This window comes from Carassius gibelio, chromosome B14 (assembly GCF_023724105.1).
Source record: "Carassius gibelio isolate Cgi1373 ecotype wild population from Czech Republic chromosome B14, carGib1.2-hapl.c, whole genome shotgun sequence".
In the NCBI taxonomy this organism is placed as follows: domain Eukaryota; kingdom Metazoa; phylum Chordata; class Actinopteri; order Cypriniformes; family Cyprinidae; genus Carassius; species Carassius gibelio.
Window position 1 is genome coordinate 20,914,979 of NC_068409.1, and position 20,714 is coordinate 20,935,692.

The following is a 20,714-nucleotide window of genomic DNA, read 5'->3' on the forward strand; positions in this document are numbered from 1 at the left end:
CGCTTACAGTAGAGCCAATATGAGATGGCTTTTAAAAACTTGAATAACGAGGAAGTAAAGGTGCAACCACCCGGTGAACTGTCTTAACGTCTACATGGCAAGCAGCGGTAAGTTTGTGGTCGGCTAAAAATAAGAAACATACTTTAAGAGAGTTAAATAAAGCGACGTGTGAAACTGCAGATTCTGTTCACTGTTTCTGAGTACTGGAAACGGATGTTGGCTTTGAGCAGCTGTTGTTTTCGTTGTCTGTCGTAGTCAGGGTGACAGTGCCCAGGTGCACATGTGATAAAACTACCATTATCTCTACATTTTTTTTTACTTACAGTGTAACAAGCTGAACGTTTTGTACACTTGCTAGTATCCATAATTCCATTTAATGCATTTTCTAATAACGCATGTCTGCTGTCCTGGTCGTTATTTTCATTACTTCATTCATTCGCTTTAAAGAGCTTAGAATCTTGTGACGTAAGGATGACTTGCAGTAATTGAAATGCTATATGTGTATGGAATGCAACATTTTCACTTTTGATGTAATCATTATTTGCATATAAACAGATATGGGACATGCATACATAAAAAAAAAATGTAAATCATAAAACAGAACTAGTAACCAAACAATTTACATATAATTTACATAGAATTTTTTTCTTTCTTTTTTTAAATAATCAAATATTCAACGTGTAAGGTATAAATGATATCTTAACAAACTTGAATTCTTGTATAGCCTAGTATTGTTTTATGTTCGTTGATTACTGAGCGTTTATTTCGTGACAGGAATGTAGGCGTAACTGCTTGATTGTACACATTCCTCTCTGCAATAGATAAGGAGATTTCCTATGCTGATCTCAAAGCTCTCTTGGCGAAGGGTTCAGGGCTTGTTGTGGATGTCCGCAGTAAAGAGGAGGTAGATAGAGGGCGTATTCCTGGCTCCATTCATATCCCAGGTAAGACAGATGGACTGATTGCATTGTATCGTGCCTAAAATGAAAAACAAAGTCAAAACAAAATCAGTTTTTCCAGTGAAACAGGGTGTTGAAAATGGTAATAATGAAAACAGGTAGACATATTGTTTGGGTGGCAATTTATTTTCCCTGTTTACATTTGTATTGGCCATGTGTTGGCCTAATAAAAGAGAACTTGATGTTGTTTTTTTTTGTTTTTGTTTTTTAGTGGAAAATGTAGAAAGTGACATGTCATTGGACGCATCTGAATTTCTGTCTAAGTTTGGCGTAGTTAAGCCGTCTCTGGACAGCTCTGAACTGGTTTTCCACTGTCAGGTGGGAAGACGTGGCGCTGTTGCCACAGAGAAAGCCAGAGGCCTGGGCTTCAAGAAGTAAGAAACTTAGCATCATGAATGCTAAACAATCACAGTTTTGCTAAAGCTGTAACAATAATTCCTTCTCTCTCTTCAGTGCCCGTAATTATGCTGGCAGCTACAAGGAATGGTCAGAAAAAGGAGGCAAGTGACAATCCTCAAGAGCTCCTGAAAATCTGAAGATTCCATCTTAATTTAGGGACCTTTTATCACTTATACCTCTTAATGATAATCATAATATTTGTGCATGTATTTTAATAAAGTCTGATTATTAAACACATAAATGTTGTCCTTGTCTCTTTAAATGTATGTAAAATGGTATGAAACGGTCCTCTTCGTTCAGAACCATAGACTCTATAAAAACATGGACGTAGTGTCCGTGACGTCACCCGTAGACTCCTGGGGGCACGTTCAAGATCAAAACGGTGCGCAACGTATTGCTACGGTTTCCTTGTTGAACGTCATGTTTCCTGGAAACGGCATGCACCGGTGTGCAACGGGGTTTGGGATGCGTTTTCTCTTGTTTTGTGGGGGTGTCAGAACTGCAGTCCAATCAGCAGCAACATGTATATAAAGCACGCGGTATTAAAGTGAACTCGCACAATGGCTTCAAGGAAAATAATGTACAAATGTGTTCGTTGCAGCTCGGTATACGCAACAACTGAGGATATGATAAGACATGTTTGTTGTTAAGTTTTATCGTAAAAATATAGGATATCAACTTAATGATGTAGTTGTTTATATGTTTAGCTTCATTGCAAGTGTATGACATTTGGTATGGAAATAAACAATGGTAATTAAGTGCTTTTCCTAAAAATGAGAAAGAAAATACAGGGTATTAAAACCGTATGAACTACAAATAAAGTCAGAACGTGAGGCTAAATAGATGGCTCCGAAAATTCTTCACAAAGAACACAAATAATGGCCTTCTCAGCTGCCATAGTTGCAACTCTTGCGTCATCAGAACAGTGTGTTCAACGCATCACCGATTATAGATCAGTGGTCAACAGCTGCAATCCACCTGTCACTCAAGTGGCCACGCCCTTAATTATGCAGAACTTTAAGGTTTAATATAATTTAAATGGATGAGTTATAAAAAAAAAAGGCACACCCCTCAGTTATCACGAAGGGCAAATTCTATAGACCAAAATATTTTTTATAACCAGGCTGTAAACATATATATATATATAAATTATTTTTTATTGTTTCTGCTGTAAAGTTGGGCATTTTAACATGAGGGGTCTATGGGACTGAGTCCCCTTTTGCAGTTAGTCGATGAATTACAGTTTTAGTCACTTCCTGTTGGCTTCACGAGAGAGAGCGGGAGGTTGCCGCTCCTTCAGAACCAATAACCAATCAGTTACATTGTTTCCGATGGGTTTCCTCTTTTCTTTTAATTGCACGTGCGCATCGGCTTCACCCTAAGGCAGCAACAACACCTGCGAAAAGCGAAATGTTGATATGGTGGTAATTAATGGACACTTACATTGATCTCTGTCAGTCATTCGGGTAATATACTGCGATGTTTCTAAATAAATAGTTAAATCAGTGTTTGAATCCCATAACACGTGTATGTGAAGTCGACTTTTCGTGAATTCAACGTCTTGCTCGAGTGGATGTCTGATTTAGATATTATATTTACAGTACCGTAACATTAAAATTTTTCGTAGTAAGGATGACTAACATTAGGTCTTCGTGTCCAGTGTGCCCCTATGGGTGGGGCCGTTGCTCCACGCGGCCTCCAGGCTGAAGACGACAGACCGGATCAAACGAAGAAAAGCTTATCGTTTAATCCAGCGTCAGTTAGTAAGCATCACTTTGTATTTTATTATATATATTTTTTTACTTTATTTTGGGTGATCTCAACGCAAATGTTGACAGCGGAACAGGATCGGCTGCAGCACGCGTGACAAATGCACGTATGTGTACCCAGCTGAGCTCAAAGAGATGGTCCGAGCAGCCTTTCCAAAAGACATCTGTGACTATGAAGACCCCTGTCACGAAAACGTGAGCTATACATTTAAGTTCGTGTTAGTTCTTATAAATGTACAATCAGTGGTGTAATTACATTATGTTTGACCCTTTATTGAATCACTCAAATTAAACATTTTACAGTAGACAGGGGCTGAACACAAAGAAAAAGAAATACAAAATTGCAATGAAAACAATAACATAAAATAAAAAATACATAAAAATATGGAAATGTTTACATACATTAATGCACTTAACAGCTTTATTGTTTACCAGATTTTAGGTTTTGCCTTAAATGCTTCGCTTTTGTTGCAGGTTGTTGTCATCACTATGGATGACTTGAAAACGATGGAGTTTCCTTGACTGATAAACTGCAGTTGCAGTCTAAATGGTTTTGTGCAGTAGCCTATAACGTTTTTATATGTTCATAGAAATGCAAATTGTGATAATTTAAGGTACATTTATTCATATAAAGTTGTTTGGTTTCCATAAATAGGATTCAAAACGTGTCAATAACTGTTGTGTGGAGTTTTCATTTTACTGCAATACCCATAATTCCTCCTTGTTTGCGTCACTGGTTTTGATATGCTGGTGGAAAAATAAATACGATAGTATTTATCCAAAACGATTGGTTTTTAATGTCATTTGTTAAATGTTTGTGTTGTGAAATGTGTTACCCTCATGAACGACTCTGACAGTCCATTTTACTGAGTAACTGACCTGCTGGACTCCATGACAACGTACACAACCTACACGAACACCACAGCAGTGGAGTTATTTCCATTAGGCTACTGCCAGTTTAACACAGGATATTACATAATTCCAGGTATGTATCGACCTGTATTTATTAGTGCAATAATACGTAATGCATAGGCTGTGTATAGCCTATTGAGTTTCTTTAAGGAACTATCGCTTGGTGATCTGCATAGGTCCATTCATATCCACATTCACATCTCTCTGTCTGTTTGTTGTCCTAAAGTTCTGTATATAACACTTTAGAAAATGCCTCCAGAAGGGAAATCTGACATGGAGCGGATTGGCATCTTTAAAGAGATGGGATACATCTCAATAGGGGACAAATACACACCTTTTATATACCGTAAGTGTAACCAACATTAAACTTTAATAGTATGAATTACAGTAGCTGGTGCACTGCTGAGTTTGTTTGATGGAGTGGGTCAAAACTTAGTCCTCGGTAACGTCAAAGTTTAATTATAGAAAAATCATAAACAAGGTATTGAATGAAAATAGCTGAAGTTCTCAATCAGTAATTCAGTATGGGTTTATTTATTTATTTAATTAATGAATTTGGCGCCACAAAGTAAGTTTTAGCCTCAGTTATTGTAACGGCTGTAACAGGTTCACTTCGCCAGTTTTTAAAAGGTTGTTATTCATTGTGGAGGCTTGTTGCTACTTGTCACATTTTTACACCAGCGAATATTCCTGAAGTCAGTTTAAATGCACTAAAAGTCTTGGCTTTAATAACTTGTCCTGTCTAGACTATTGTCCTAGAGACGATAAGCATTTGTGTAACTGGATAAACATTAGTAGCCAACAACATAGGCTTAGGCTACATGTGTTAATGTGACAACTAGCCCCGCCTCCTGCATAATATAGAAAATAAAAAAGTTAATAATTTTGCTAAATATTTGAAATCTGTCTCATGCACTTTGTTTGTCACTAAAAAGGCCCATTCAATGACGCCGCATACAAGAACAAACAGATGCTGCCAGGAGGAGCTAAATCAAAGAGCGCGCTCCCGGCGGGATACTTCGACGCGCAGTTTAAGAGGATCTTTGAGAGAGAGGCGCTCACAGACCCTGTCAAAATAGAAAGACAGTACAGGATACAACAGACCAAAAAGAACATAGGCAAAGCCTTTCTTCCCAGTAACGGAGAGAAAAAAACGTGAGTCCCTATTTTCTGTGGCAGACTGCAAATTTGTATTTATTTATTTATGTATGTATTTTCTTTTTTTTTTCTTCTTTTTTAATGTGATAAATAATTGTTTAAAGACAAGACTAAAATAGTAGTAGTCCTCTTAGTAATAATGTTGTTATTGTTAATGTTGTGTCAATGGCCAAATTCTTAAAGTGATAGTGCACCCCAAAATGAAAAACTTCTATCATTCACCAGGGGCGGAGCGGGGGGGTGGCTAATGGGGCTTAAGCCCGGATGTTTTGTCAAAAGCCCCGAATCTTTTAGCTTTTTTAAAATAACTTCAACTTTGTTTCATTTCCTCTCAGTCTCTCAGACTGGAGCGGCAAAAAAAAGAAACAAAAGCTCTATTACTGTGCGTTGTGGCGGACGGTAAAGCATCACGCATCACTTCGCTTGTTTGCCAACTGCTGATAAAAACTAACGAAGAAGAATATGAATCATCTTCTTCATCGTTGTCATTAGGGGCTGGTGGGCTTTTTATTTCACCGCCGTCGTAGCGAGCTCACTGACTAACCGCCTGAAATTAACATTATGGACATAACAATTTTTTTTTAAAAGGAACTCGTAACAGCAAACCTCACCGGCCAGAGAGAGATTCAAAAGCAATATATCCCAATGTATCAAATGCTAAGTTATTTCAGGGCATGTTTTACAACTGTTCTCGGCACATTAGTGTTAAACCTGTATCACTATCTTCTACGGAGCAAAAGGAAAACATTTTGAGGAATGTTGACTCCTATTGCATGGAGATATTTCTGAAAATATCTTTATTTTCAACAAAAGGAGAGAAAAAAAATCATACAGGTTTGAATGATAGAATTTTAATTTTGGGGTGAACTATCCCTTTAATTTTTAATAGGTTTATTGACTGGTGTACTGGTGCAGATTTTATCCAGAGAGCTATATTCAGTCTTTACACCAAGGAGAACAAAGTTGCGCCTGAGATGTATTTGGTTCAGTGATATTTCATTAGTGTGAGAGGTAGGCATTGGTTGGCATGGTCTATTAAAATCTGAAGACATAAAAAAACCCTCCAGAAACAGGTTTTTGTAGAGAAAGAAACATGGTTTGGGCTTTTTAATGATGTTTGTTCACCTGAAAACAAGATAAAGTCCTTAATTTTTAGAAGAAAAGGATTTAACCATGTTGTTTCAAAGCGGCAAATGCAAACAGACTGTTTTTCATGTGCATCTGAGAGGAATAATAGCCTGAGTGAGCCATTAAGGCTGCTAGTCACAGAACTAGGTAGACGTCTGTTTTTTTGTTGTTGTTGTTTATTCTTCTTCTTTTCCCTATTCATACCAGAAAAAAAAAAAACTGCCATGCAGCTTAGTTTTTCCAGTTATTCCCGAAACTGTTCTTACAGTTGCTCAATGGTTTTCTCGGATTTGTAGATGTGGAGTGGGCAGCTATTATGGGACATTTGGAGGCCCCGTTCAAGCAATGAGTGCCCTACAGAATCCAAGGAAACTAAACAAATCACCTGGAAAAAACTTCTACACCAATCCGCCCAAGAAGGGAAGTGGTTACGGGTAAGCAAATTACTTTATCCTCTGATGTGCCAGTTTCTGTGGTTTTGCTGTCAGATGTATTGATTTGTCCTTGCGCTCTAATAGCTTCCCTGACGTCACCCTCTCCAAGATGGTGTCCCATTCCTCAGACCCCTATGACAGAGCCAAGGAAATGCTAAAGGTATTTTTAGGTCTACCTAAATGAGAATTTTAATCAGACTCCCGGGTCCTTGTTTTAATTAAGATAAGGCGTCCTCTGAGTACCTGACAGTATAATTCTATGCAAGCAGATGACTGTGTTCTCTTTCTCTAACGAGAGAGATAATTTGTTTACCAGCGTGAGATCACGGCACACAAATCCATGCTAAAAGGGGGAGCGTTTCGTTTGAACCTTCATCCAGCTGAATGCTTTGACAGCAATCCTTACAAATTTGACACACCCCTACCACCTCCAAAGAAGACAGAGGAGAAAAAACCCATTACGGTGCCCTTCAAACCAAGTTCGCCCAGTAAAAAGGTACGTAAAGGAGATCAAAACCAGTGTAAAAATGTTCATGAAATGCATATGAGAATAGTTGCCATCTTGGAACATTTTGTGGCTGATTATTTATGTGGTGTATTTATTTTTTGCAGACTGGAGGTATGAAAGCAGGAACGTTTCAGTCCTACCCTACCTACTCTGCAGAACCCTATGGTACCAAAAAGACCAAATCAGCAATGAAGAATAAGGAAGTACAAATATTTCATCCCTCCCCTGGCCCAAAGAGCACACCTGTCAAGAGCATCATCAGCCTCAATGTCACTAAGTAAGCTGAGCTCCAGGAACTAGCACCAAGACACTCATATCTATCACACACAAAATGCTTAATGCTTATCATAATAATCACTAATATCAGTTGCTGACTACGTTCCACAGAATAAGACACTTCAGACTCACGGTAATGTGAATGACTTTATTTTACAGAGCTGTGAACTCCACAAACTACAACCAAATCCCCTCTGTGATGGCATATTAAGAACGTGTGATGTCTTCAGGGTATTTAATGAATGTCCTATATTGGTCTCTAGATTAAAAAGCTACAACTTTGAATTGTATTTACATCATTCTCTTAACTGATAAAGATAAACTCAAAAGACCTCATGTTATGCTCAAGTTAACTAAAAGAGCTAGAGATGTTTAATTGTACAAGTCATGTTTAATCACTGTGTAGCATTTTGTCAGTAGTACACTGAGGCACTTTTGTCTAAAATCACAAGTTATTAAATATTAAAAACACTATGTATTTAACCGGCAAGGTAGTGGCCAATTCAGCAAGCTCTTAAATTTCACAAGTTTTTGCAGCATTAATGTCATTCATTTTATGAATATGGTTTAGTCAAATAATTTCAAATGTGTTATAATTTACAATGTAGTGATATAATAAACCTTTCGTCTTCTGTTATAAAAGGTGCATGGCCTTAAAGGGATAGCTGAGCAAATTATGACTTTTCTGTGGATTGTGTGTATATATATATATATATACACACACAATAAAAATATGTACTGGGAAACAGATTACCAAATACTTTGTATCTAGATGATGAGATATTTAAGCCTGTATTAAAAGCTAATTTATCCTACTTTCATATTTTGAGAATAACTGAAACGTAAAGGCATTAGTTTGTTTAATTTCAGTATTTGCTCTACACAGAAGCCTAATATGTGAGAAATGGGAGAGTTAATTAACAGCTTTTCAAAAAGAACTAGATTAAGGCCTTAAGAAATTTAGTTTTGAGAGTATAGATCCCATTTACACCTAGCATTAACTGTGATCAGATCACAAGTTGTCAGTGCTCAAAATGCTTTGTGGGGTCTTACATGTTTAGGAATTGTATCAGTGAACAATGCAAAGGTAGTCAGAAAAACTTGAACACAAACTGCTTTTAAATTCAGTCCATCCTGAATGCTTCCCGAAACACAGTGAAGCAATGCCATGTTAATACCAGGTGTAAACAGTAATGTAGAAATGATCTGATCACTAAAATAATGATCTGACTAAGAAATGAATAGCAGAACATCAAGAAGGAATAATTGCAAACAATACCAGTCGTCTAATTTCGACTGTCCATCCCTCTAAGCAGTAGGATATACAGTAAGTAGATCATGTCCCTCAGGTGGGGTCATTCGCATTCGAGCATGGGCTTCACAGTACATCTGTCCCTCCACAAAAAAGTAGCCCTTCTGCTTCAAGTTCAAGCCGCAGTCTGAGCACACAAAACAGGCTGGATGGCGGTACTTGTCCCGAGCTTTCACCACCGGTCCACTGTGAGCCAAATTGTAGAAAAACTTTGATTTAATCAATTTGTTAAAATGCATGAATACTATTCAATGTAGGATCATTTTCATGAAAATTGGTACTATATTCTCAAAGAAGACACCATGTGTATGGTCTTGCGCTGAATGCCGTACTCACACAATGCCAGTGCCACATTTATCACAGAGAGGCAGCTTCTGGAGTGAGGATGTGGCGGCTTGGGGTTTTGTCACTGGGGCTTTTACACTTCTAGTCACCATGGGCCTTGTGCCTGTCAGAGGAATAAAGAGTCTCAGAAACACTTCGGCAATGTGAAATTCTTCCTCATACTGAATCCAGATTATTAAGAGAACAGCGGGCTCGGACTGATGTCATTAGCAGGATTGTTGAGAATAGTGAAGGCATCTCAAGTCAAATTGAGCCCACAAGACTATTACTCTACAAGTGCAGCTGTAATTCACCGGATTATCTGCTGACATTTAAACTTTGACATCTTTATCAGTTTAGCAAGCTGTAGTTTCTATCTTGTGAAGTCAGAATTGCTTCAAATAGCAGATAAAGGCAGCTCACCATCACTCTCCACATAGTCTTGCAGGGCCTTAAATGATCCAGACTGACGTGGTTCATGTGGCTGCTCTTGGTTGTCCTGGAGCATACGGTACACATGAGAGTCTTCAAGGGACGTCAGGGGTTTAGGGCTGAAAAAAAAATAAAGGCAGAAGCCCACAATGTTTGTCAATAATTTTGTGTTATATAAAGGTTTGGCAGTGCTCAGGAGGACACATTATGAATATTAGATGCTCTCTAACTAAACTGTTTAGAACTTTCATTGGTATAAAAGAATGTCCTGGATTCAGTTGAAAAATAATTAAAACAGTTAATGTTGTTTGAATTGTAAAGCTGTCTAAATCATAATTTAGCAGTGGAGCTACTGTTCTATATCAAGGAATTTCTATTTAGTTTGTGTTTTCTGGCTTTACATGGTCATAAGTTTTGAAACTAGTCTCATATAAACCAATGTTTGTTGCATTTATTTAATTTAACATTAAATTGATTACCCTTGTTTACATTAAACATAGCATTTATGCTTTGCACCATAAACTTTTTGTCATGTTTATTTTAGTTTCTTTGCATATTGACCAGAACCAATAATCCTTATGTAAAAATTTCCATTACTAATATTTAATTACTGTAATTTCAATGTTTTTTTAGGCCTTCAATCTTTAAAAGAAAGGTTCCAAAAAGAGGTACACTGTGATACCTTACAAGAACCATTTGGGGTTCCCAGTGAGCCTTTCAGTGAACAGTTAGTAAAATAAAATAAAAATTCTTAGTGTGAGAAACATTTTCAAAATCCAAAGAACCCTTTTCCCATGGAAAGTTTCCATGGATGTTAAAGGTCTGGATCTGAAACCACAGATGCCATTAAAGAACCTTTATTTTTAGAGTGCACATTTGCAGTATTTTCCTTTTTTCCCCCAGCATATTCTGAAGTTTTCTGTAGGAACCCTGTGTCTTCAATCTATCCGGTCATTATTCAGCTATGCTTACTGTAGTAGCACAAGCTAGCAGAGCTAAGGTGGCGTAAACAAAGCTCTGGTTACCTGGGTGATGCCTGCCTGACTACAGTGGACATCTGAGCCTGCTGCACTGTATTTGAGACATTGTCTGCTGAGTATAATGCAATGGGGGAGTTATACTGTGCAGAAAGAGCTGCCTTGGACACAGCCGGCGGGGTGCCAGGCATCTGAGCTACATTCCCCTTCAGCATCTGGGATGTAGTATCACTGGAGTTGTGTAAGGTCAGTGTATAATAACCAGGTGGACCAAACCAGGAAGCGATCAAATCAATAGGGCCACACAGAGGACACAGAAAAGGACAAACGACAGAAAAGAATGGAAGAGGTATAGTTAGAGATGTACATAGAGGTTCAGTATATATATACACACTATGCTGCAGCTTCGTAGCTGTAAAAACGTACAAATTCTGCTGTTATCAAATGACCATATTTGACTACATGCAGGGTGCTTTTGTCTAATGACCTCTTTTGGCTTGCCGATATGAAGGGCTTTGGTCTGACATTAAACTTGTGTTCGAAGTAATCAATGTCCTGGAAGACATAAGAGCGAAGATGTGAATAGACAGTTAGAGGTGAAAGATAAAGGAACAGAAGTCCTCCAAGATCCAACTCTGCAGGCCCACATGTGAACATTTGTTCTGCTATAATATACTAGTATGAAAGTATTAGATAAGGTGTTGCCCTATCTTATCTCTAACAGAACCCAATTAACTTCTTTGCATCTTAATACTCTATCCAAATGCTTATATTTGGGCTGCAGGAAGACTTGTGTGGACTTCTGGAGGATCAGAGTGTGTTAGTGGTGAGTGGGCAGCCGGTCTACAGCAAGCAGAGAGAAGCGACTTAGTCCATAGGGTTGGGGTGATCCATGTTGGCACTCACCCCTCAGGTTTTTCATGCACCAGACCCCGGATCTGTCCTTGCAGGGCGTCCTGGATGTTATCTGAAGAGTAGAGGCCTATGGGAGTGTTGTAGGTGGAGCTCACCACCTGTGTTTTGTCATCCAAACTGGCGGCAGCCACAAAGGGCTGTGCTCTTCTGTTATGACCTGTGCCAATAGGTTTATACTCCTGCATGTGTAGGACAGATGGACACACTACATACTACATACTCAAAGCCCCACACAAACACCACATTCTGATATGTCCTTTATATCCCTAATACACTCATTTAAATTTTGCTCAACAATGGATCCTTTGCAGTGAATGGGTGCCGTCAGAATGGGAGTTCAAACAGCTAATAACAACAACACAATAATCCACATGACTCCAGTCAATTAACATTTTTAACAATAAACCATTGCTTCCAACTTAAATACAAGTTATTTTTTCATAATATTGGTTCCGGGGGGGCTATCTATTTTTATTTTTTATCAGCCGTTTGAACTCTAATTCTGATGGCACCCATTCACTGCAGAGGATTTAGGAAACTTCCATTTCTAGGTAAACCTTTCTTGTACAAGACAAAGCAAACAAAAAATAACAGCTTAGCACAGTTTATGAAAGGATACACAAAAATGCAAATCATCATTTATTCACCCTCACATGGTGTATATGACTTATTTTCTTCTGTGAAACACAAACTCAATTTTTTTTGTTAGAAAAATAATCCATCAGTCAATACTATATAATTCTGGCAGTTGGGATGACGCTTTAAAAAGCACTCAAAATGAACACAATGGTAATCCATACAATGAATTAATATTTTATGAAGCAATATGGAAGGTGAGAAAAATACCAATATTTTAAACTTTGTAAGATATAAACCATTGCTTCCAGCCGACTATCATGCACAGGTTGATGAGTTCATGCATGGCACAGGAATCATCTTGTTGTGATGTGTGATGTAAATGCATTGTGAAACCTACAAGAAAGTGATACAGAAGGACAGTCACTTCTCACACCAGTTTCACAATGCGCTTACATCAATATTAGTATGAATATTCTATTATTGATGTATGGCTGTATTAAATTATATTAGAATGATGTAAGAGCTTCACATTCGTATTTTTCTCATACACACCTATCATTTTGTTAGAAATGGATTTTTAGGAGATTTAGGAGTTTTTTTAAGAGATGTGTTTTTCTAAAAATATCTGTTTGTGTTCCATGAGGATGAGTAAATGATGAGAGGATTTCTATTTATGGGTGTATATTTGTATATTTATCCCTTTAACATGCCTCATGCACTCTAGTGTTTCTTAAAAAAATAAAAATATCTTGCTGCATTTTATAAGCAGATACAATTTTTTTAATAAAGAATGGTGCATTTGTTTTTCTTTTCCATTACACACTTACTTGCTTCTCTGCCTCCAAATTGATTTTGAATGGGTTCACTTTCCCCTCTTCTATAACCTGAGGTGACCACATCTTTGTTTCTGGCCTGCAACACATTTAATGCACACAGTTAGACACAAGGTCCTCGCCTCCTATGAAATCATAAAAAAAGATCAAAGAGCACTGGGGGGGTGGGGGAATGGGTCATTACTGTGCACCAGGGCCATGACCGCTTCTGGATAGTGAAGCAACTTCAACAGACTGGCATGTACACGCCAGATGGTTTATGGGTGAAAATTAATCACAGAGAAAAGACACATTCATCATAGTCATAAATAAGGCTCTGTGGGTATTGATAGACACTTTCATAGCAAGCGGTAAAGACAAATTCTTTTGGAGCTCCATCTTCCGGTCCTCCCTCTGGCTGCAACTTTAAAAGGAGGTGAGAGAACCTGATATTAAGTTGTTGAAAGATGCTTAAGGCTGTTTGTAACACTATCCTTTAATGAGAAAAGCTCATGGTACCTCTCTATCTTGAGGAAAAGCTGATTGGTGGAGTCTTTGATCTTGTTCTGAGCTTCAGCGTGAGTCATACCATCAGTGGACGCTCCCTGGATAGCCAGGATGATGTCTCCTGGACACAAGTTGACCCGAGATGCCTTGCTGCCTGGTGTCACCTGAAAACAAGAACCAGACTTGATGCTTTTTTGTCACATCTATTAATTTCTTTATAAATGCATAACAAAGGCATGTGCACACAATGACTCGAATGATGTTTGTCATTTCGGTAATAAAAATCATTTTTCCCCCCTCTGTATATGGTATTTGAAATAAAGGTAAAATACTAATATATATATATATATATATATATATATATATATATATATATATATATAAAATAAAAATAAATGAAAAAAATCTAAACGGCAACTTACTGAAAAAAAAGTTTAAGCTGAAGTACTAAAATTACTAATACTAACTGAATAAAGATTTGTTTAAAGTAAATAGAAATGACAAAAGCGCATAATTACTAATTCTAAAATAAAAATTACAACTGGGAATATAAAATAAAAGCTAATTTAAACAATTTACTATTATAATAGTATATGAATAATAAAAATACTTAAAATAAATAAAATACTTTTTGTACATTCAGATGTATTTAAGCTGTAAATATATGTCTTTCTTTTTTTAAATCATGGTTTTACTACATGATGTTTTAGAGTCTTGAAGCTTTTCTTAAAAAAAAGAAACCCTAACCTTAACGCATAAAAATGTTCAAAACCATAAGAACCCAACATAAATACAAAGAAAACCTTTCTTGTACCATCTAATGACACTTACAGACTGTTCAAACAGAAACCATTTTACTTGAAATTACTCCTCCAAATTACTCGCTGTACTCCTTTACTTTGAATTTTACCGTGCTGCTTTTCCATGTTTTTTTTTTTGTTTTTTTTCAGCACTCACGTTAAAAGTTGTTCAAAGTGTGATCCAAGTCTCTTTGGATATAAGTGCTAAATATGCTTAACTTCTAACAAAGTTTTGAATGAAAAGAATTGGTTTCTTAGAAGCCTTCATTAAAAGTCACTACAAGTTTGCAGCAAACTATAGAGTAGTTTAGACATAAACGGAAAGTGACAGGGGTAGAAACAATCTGTTGACCCACTGTGGTTTAGAAGTGAACTAAAAATAGCCAGCCATGGATGTGTCAGTCAAGGCCGGGTATCACCCTCCAGGGGAGCAGAGTCAGGCCTATTGGCGGTTGATGATCTGACTGCTGTGGCATCCACCCTGCCGGCCGGTGTTTCCCTCCCCATCAACCTCTCTTTCATTAATGGAGTCTGACATCATCCCTTATTCCTCTCATCAGTGCCATGCTCATTTTCTTAGGAATTCTCCTCATCCCCCTGGTCATTTATCTCATCACCTCATCCTGTGTGCAGGCCTCGTTCTACCGGTCTCCTGACTCAGCTGCTCTGATACTGTATATCCCAACATCGCTGACCTTCTTAGTTAAGTCTGCCTCTAGAGAAGAGAAGATTTATACCAGGTCACGTCTCAACAGCTATTTAAGACCAGAGGGTTTTAGTTTTCCATCGTCAGTGTTTGATGTCATTAAGATTGGTGATGTTTTATTCCTAACGCATAATTTATTGACTGATGAAGCTAGCAGCTCTGTTTCCTGTCAAATAACAGTCATGCTGTAATATCTCATTTCCTGTAGCTTTTCTTTTTGCTTTGTGTACATGACAAAACAATTACCTTTGTCCTCCCATATCATCTAGGGAAATTATATCACAATATACATCTTATTCCTAGTCCATATTTAAGTCAACAAACAAAAACTATTGATTTGCCCTGTAGACATGCATTATGAGGATGTCTGCAGAAATCAAGGGTTACTGCAAAGAAAGAAGCATCCAAATGTCTCAGAATGGACAGTATATAAATGAGATTTTTCCCTTGACACTACTTAAGGAAATGAGAGATGTGTTTGGCTCAACAACAAAGGCGCTCTGTTTAATAGATGGAAACAAAGGGAGCTATGAACTGAGAGTGACTAGTATAAACAGACACATGAATATAACAATTTGGTTTTTGTAAGCTTTGTAGTACCTATGCAGAAAAATCCCCAAGGTGACACACAAACCCAAAAGAGAAACATGTAAGGGCACGCTGAACATTAGACATTATGTTTGGAGCAACATCAGACAGAATAAATTAAAGGATGTTTAACCTAGGTTAAGATTCATTCACCCTTGTGTCATTCCAAACATGTATGGTTTCCTTTCTTCTGCGGAAGGGGAAAATGTATATTCTGAAGAAAGTTTTAATGGTTTTCTCCATACAGTGAAAGTCAATGGGGTCCAAAACAACATTAGACCTCACAGGCTTTTAATACACACTCCTAAGAAGAGAAAGAACTCTTTGCTTTTTTAACCTTTATTTTCAAAGTATCTTCTTTTTTGTTAAACACAAGAAAGAAAAATCAGACAGATTTGGAACAACACAAGGGTGAGTAAATGTGAATTGTTAGGCATGTAGGGTGAGTGCACCTACACGAAAACCGACATAAGGGTGAGGAAATGACGACAGAATTCTCATTTTTGGGAGAAGTGGCTAAATGCTCAACCATTAACTATCCCTATCATTCCTTTAAGCAAAAAGCACTAAACCAGGCTAAATCGACCATCCCTGTAATAAATGATTTGGTAAAGCTTTCTGCTCAATGACTGGATTTAGAAATATAACAGTCATTTACATTTTTAATTCAACAGTATAATTTAGACGGTCTGTGCTGTGCCCCATCTGTGCTGGCATGCCCACATCAATGGAGGCTAATGTTACTGGAATAAGAACATCAGGGCTCATAGTATGAGAAAAGAGCCACCTTGCTGGCATCAATATGTGTATGATTACAGACAGTGGTTTTACAAAGAAACCGCACGCATTCTGTATTAGTCATCAGTATTTCTCTGCTTAAAGATGCAATATATTTAGCTTTCAGGATCTGGCTATGGCAAACACCAAAATAAGAAACATGGTCATTCTAATCCATTTAAATTATGTTTGAGTGGGTTTTATTGTTTTTGTTTGAAATCAAATCCAATGGATTTAACTTGGATACCGCAGGGAAGTCATTAGCTAGGAATGTTAAATAAACCTGGTTGGTTTATTTTTTTAAAATGACATCATTCTGCTCAGCTGAGCCTTCACGTCTAGTCCACCTGGAAGTTTGTTTCCCTATTGTGACCAAATCCTGTGCTGCACCAACAAATATATACTTTTCAGACATGTCTATTGGCAATACCATGATATCCTTTGAAATACATTGGAATACCATGGTATAAATCACTTTACTATGGTAGCACCATATTTTTTTTCTCCCCCTGTTCTGGTTCCAATCAGGGTGTATGGGAAGTTTCATTTTTACGACGACCTGTCCGTTCTCCGCTACGTTTTTATTTTCCACAATTTATGGCAAATGTCAGAACTGCCTTTTCATGAAGAACGTACTTGAATGTCACGATCAAAGAGCTGCTGTTGATGAGTCTGAGCTACTAATCATTCCGCTACATTCCACGCAGCAGAATGCAGCGCTTCCTGTGAAAAGCTGTTCGGACACAAACCTGATGAGATACAGGAGTCATTATGTAGCTGTTCTGTAGGTGCAATACATAGAATTTCCTACAGTCAATCTCCCAACAGTGTTCTTATAGAGACACAGAAGAAGTTGGACAGGCAGTTTGTAGTGTCTTTCCATATAAGTGAAATAGTTTTAGTCAGGTGGAGCCTTTGGGCCTTAGCCTTCACCAAAACACAAACGGTGCAGTTGCTGAGCATAAATCTAGCATGCCAATCTGCCTTTTTATTCAGTTCTGAATAACTTTATCTATGAAATGGGGCACTTTCATCACCTTCAGGTGATCTAGAAGGAAGGATTAGACCGTTTTATACATTTATGAACAACCTGAGTGGATATGAGGTCTGAGATTGTGCTGGAATAACTGCTTAAATTAGAGATGGTCCAATTCATATCACACATGTCACGGAGCGCCCAGTTAACCTTTGACCTCTTGTGTTACCACAAATGTTCAGACTTCATCGGCTGTTTAAAATACTTTTGGACTAAGAGCTTTGCGATTCATTCAGACAACAGGTGTAGAGATCCCCTCTGGAGCCAGGCATCAGACTAACCTCAGTGTGTGTGTGTGTGTGTGACTTTTTGTTAACATGTTAGTTACTGGAAGAGAAAATGCCTGACACTTCATGTAATATACACTTTTAGGTACAGCTGTAATGCAGTAATATCCTTGACGTTTTGAAAGAAGTATCTTATGCTTACCAAGGCTACATTTGCTTGATCGAATATACAATAAAAGCTGTAATATTCTGAAATATAATTTGATACAATTTGAAAACTGATTTCTATTTCAGTATATTTTAAAAAGTAGTGTATTCCTGTGATGGTAAATCAGGATTTTCAGCATCATTAATCCAGACTTCACTGCCAGATGAGGAGAAATTCCTGTATGCTGATTTGATACTCAAAAATATCTCTTTTTTTTATTCTTAAATGTTCACTTGATAACTATAATACATCCTTGCTTGAATAAAAGTATTAATTTTCTAAAATGCACTACTAGAGTAAATCAGAATGACAAGAAGATAAAAACTGGGTCATTATAACTAACATAGAAAGTCTCTATTGGGAAATGATTACATTACAACCACAGAAGTTGTGGCTCTAAAAATATTTCTCTGAAATCTTTCTGACTGTAAGTCTAAAGTGAGGTCCTGGGAATGCGTTTTTTTTTTTTTTTTTTTGGATCCACCCACTGGTTTCTCATGCCCACGGCAGTGTTACCCAGCACATCAAAAGCATCATTATCTCTGAGTGGAATGTGTGAAGCAGCAGACTTTAGCCAAAGGCTTTCGCTTACCCGACTTATGGTCAGCGGCTGGTTAAAATCTTTGCCTCCTGACAGCCGAAATCCCCAAGGGGCTGGCCCGTCCAGCACCACGTTCTGTGGCATATCGGTCTCGTTTTGTTCCTCAAAGTTGAACTTGCTTCCTCAGTAAAGTCTCCTCTTTTTTGGCGAGAGATCTACAGTAAGAAAAGAATAATCAGCTGTCTCTCCTATCCTGGACGAATGGCTCACTCAGCCACGATTGGAAGCCAGTGCTCGTCTCTGCGTCCCTTTTAAGCATGCAAGTGGGGTTAGGAGAGTGAGTGAATGAAGGAAAGATGATGCCAGAATGCCACACCTCTCGTGAGGTCACAGGGTAGATTCAGAAACTGAGGGTTCAAACTCTCTCCCCACCTCTTTCAGATCCAAACCTTGCACCCTTTACGATTAATCTTCTTTTCCAAGAAGTCTTAGCGGTTTGATAGCTAAAATCATCCACCAGTGACTCTCTTCGCTGTGTCATCACCCAGTCTGCCATCTAGACTTTTCTGTCCTTACCGCGGGAAGACACCTGTGCCTGACTGAGAGGAGTAAATATAGGATACTTCATCATGAAATTAAGGCTGAGCGTTAAGTCAGAGCCTTTACTGCTGATGAGCAGATTACAAACTATTTATAGAGCACAATAACAAAACGATATGTCATATTGCGTTGCTCTTTTAAACATCTTCTCTTGGGAATGTAAACATATTCAATAACACAACCACATAAGGGAACAATGAAAACTGCTTGGATTTAATTTCAAGTGATAATTCTCTTACTTTACCAGCACACACACACACACACACACAAAAGTTGTCTAGCCTAGTGTCTTGATGTCATGAAGTGGCTCCAAAAACAGTTTCAGACACACAAATCATGCTTAAAATTTATGAATATCATTGCATTAGTTGGTTTAAAACATCAAACATTCTCTGAACTTACGTAGCTTTTCTGAGCCATTTTTCCAATGACTTTTGCAGTGACCTCAAGGGATATTGTTAGCGCATGTACAAAGTTCACACAGGTGTCCTAACAAAATAGCACAGGTGCAGTTCATCACATTAACTATCTAATGACATCTGACAAAACAAACGTCTGTTCGAAACGGTTCACACTAAACGCCTTCTTGCGTTCCACTGTGCTTCTTTTCAGTCGTTTTTCCACGTTATCATGGAAACATAATGTAGCCTATTACACAACCCCGTACGATTTCGGCGTCTGACAAATGCGCGCCACATTTTTAAGATGTCGTCGTGTCAAATGTAAACATCTCGAGATCCTGCCCTGTGTCCTTTCCGCTGCTATCCTTATTGTTCTCAAACATGTGATAGACGGACATATATATTTTTAGAACTTTATAAAACACACACACGCACACACAGAGAGAACGATAAACGTCCTGTAAAATTTTGCTTTGTAACTTTTAAAGCTTTTTGTTTTGCTTAAATACTGTGCACACTGTTCAATGCAGATAGTTCAGTATACACATTTTGTGATTAGAGTACAAATACTTTTTTGTTGTAACCAAAATATACCGCTATATTAGATAGGAATTTAGTAAACTACTCAGAATTAATACTACTAACAAACGGAATGTAACTGATTTTTTTTTTTTTTTTTTTTTTTTTTTTTGGTTAAAAGGCTGATATAGCCTAGTGTTCAGGATTTACTTGTTTTTTATATACTTCTAAAATCTTTAGTTGTTTTATTTACAGCTTGATGTTAAAGAATACTTTGTATACCATTCTTTATTTCAGTGCTGCCATCAAGAGCATTTCTAGCTTTTCCCCAGTAGGCTACACATGGGACATTTTAAAACTCTCCTTTTGATACAGTTTTGGATAAATGTATATAAATCGTCAAATTACTAACAGTTTCACAGATGTCATTTGTACAGAGTAAGAAGGGTGTAGTGATGGTTCTGTCTGTCATCCTGTTTATTAGCTATATGGGGTGAATTGCCCTAATGTGGGACATTTTTTGCATTTCAGATTTCAGACATATTGCGATGTGTAACCAAAACATTAAATCCACAACTAATACCATAAAAAAAAAAAAAAAAAACAGGACGTGTCCCCAGCTTTGGTAACCCAGAGTTAAACTGGTTTATCAGCTCCAAACACGAAAAATTAAGTGTCCCACATTAGGCAGTGTCCCACTTTAGGGCAATTCACCCTGTATGAAATACTGTATGAAATACAGTCATCTGTGCATGTGATACTTGTTTCCAAGGTAAAGTTTCATTACTTACACAGAAAGGAGCATAGTATACTGCACTACATGGCACTGGAAGACTGTGCTCTTTATATGATGGCCAAATCTAGCTTGAGAGCACTTGTAGGCTTGAACAGCTCCTTGTTTGGTGTCCCA

The 20,714-nt window shown here is 37.7% G+C and overlaps 3 protein-coding genes across 6 annotated transcripts; 2 read left to right on the top strand and 1 right to left on the bottom strand.

Moving 5' to 3' along the window:
• Nucleotides 1-1,599, top strand: tstd1 (thiosulfate sulfurtransferase like domain containing 1). The gene is made up of 4 exons (XM_052575144.1): nucleotides 1-107; nucleotides 822-944; nucleotides 1,171-1,333; nucleotides 1,413-1,599. Exons 1-4 carry the CDS (start codon nucleotides 95-97, stop codon nucleotides 1,465-1,467), a joined length of 354 nt encoding a protein of 117 aa, XP_052431104.1. The 5' UTR covers nucleotides 1-94; the 3' UTR covers nucleotides 1,468-1,599.
• A 2,384-nt stretch (nucleotides 1,600-3,983) lies between these two features.
• Nucleotides 3,984-7,854, top strand: cb14h4orf47 (chromosome B14 C4orf47 homolog). 2 transcript variants are annotated; one of them, XM_052575148.1, is made up of 8 exons: nucleotides 3,984-4,112; nucleotides 4,286-4,385; nucleotides 4,975-5,194; nucleotides 6,622-6,759; nucleotides 6,844-6,919; nucleotides 7,076-7,255; nucleotides 7,372-7,544; nucleotides 7,703-7,854. In XM_052575148.1, the coding sequence occupies exons 2-8, from the start codon at nucleotides 4,289-4,291 to the stop codon at nucleotides 7,752-7,754; spliced, it is 936 nt and encodes a 311-aa protein (XP_052431108.1). In that variant the 5' UTR covers nucleotides 3,984-4,112; nucleotides 4,286-4,288; the 3' UTR covers nucleotides 7,755-7,854. The 2 variants fall into 2 exon arrangements, with proteins under 2 accessions (XP_052431108.1, XP_052431110.1); XM_052575150.1 differs by lacking the exon at nucleotides 3,984-4,112 and having other exon boundaries at nucleotides 4,250-4,385.
• On the bottom strand, nucleotides 7,678-19,308 carry pdlim3b (PDZ and LIM domain 3b). 3 transcript variants are annotated; one of them, XM_052575145.1, is made up of 9 exons: nucleotides 18,717-18,865; nucleotides 18,336-18,499; nucleotides 13,414-13,565; nucleotides 12,910-12,994; nucleotides 11,076-11,143; nucleotides 10,637-10,819; nucleotides 9,603-9,730; nucleotides 9,192-9,303; nucleotides 7,678-9,041 (listed from the first exon to the last, which is right to left on the bottom strand). In XM_052575145.1, the coding sequence occupies exons 2-9, from the start codon at nucleotides 18,426-18,428 to the stop codon at nucleotides 8,852-8,854; spliced, it is 1,011 nt and encodes a 336-aa protein (XP_052431105.1). In that variant the 5' UTR covers nucleotides 18,429-18,499; nucleotides 18,717-18,865; the 3' UTR covers nucleotides 7,678-8,851. The 3 variants fall into 3 exon arrangements, with proteins under 3 accessions (XP_052431105.1, XP_052431106.1, XP_052431107.1); XM_052575146.1 differs by lacking the exon at nucleotides 18,717-18,865 and adding an exon at nucleotides 18,661-18,683; XM_052575147.1 differs by lacking the exons at nucleotides 10,637-10,819; nucleotides 11,076-11,143; nucleotides 18,717-18,865 and adding exons at nucleotides 11,495-11,682; nucleotides 19,287-19,308.
• Nucleotides 19,309-20,714: the final 1,406 nt, after the last annotated feature.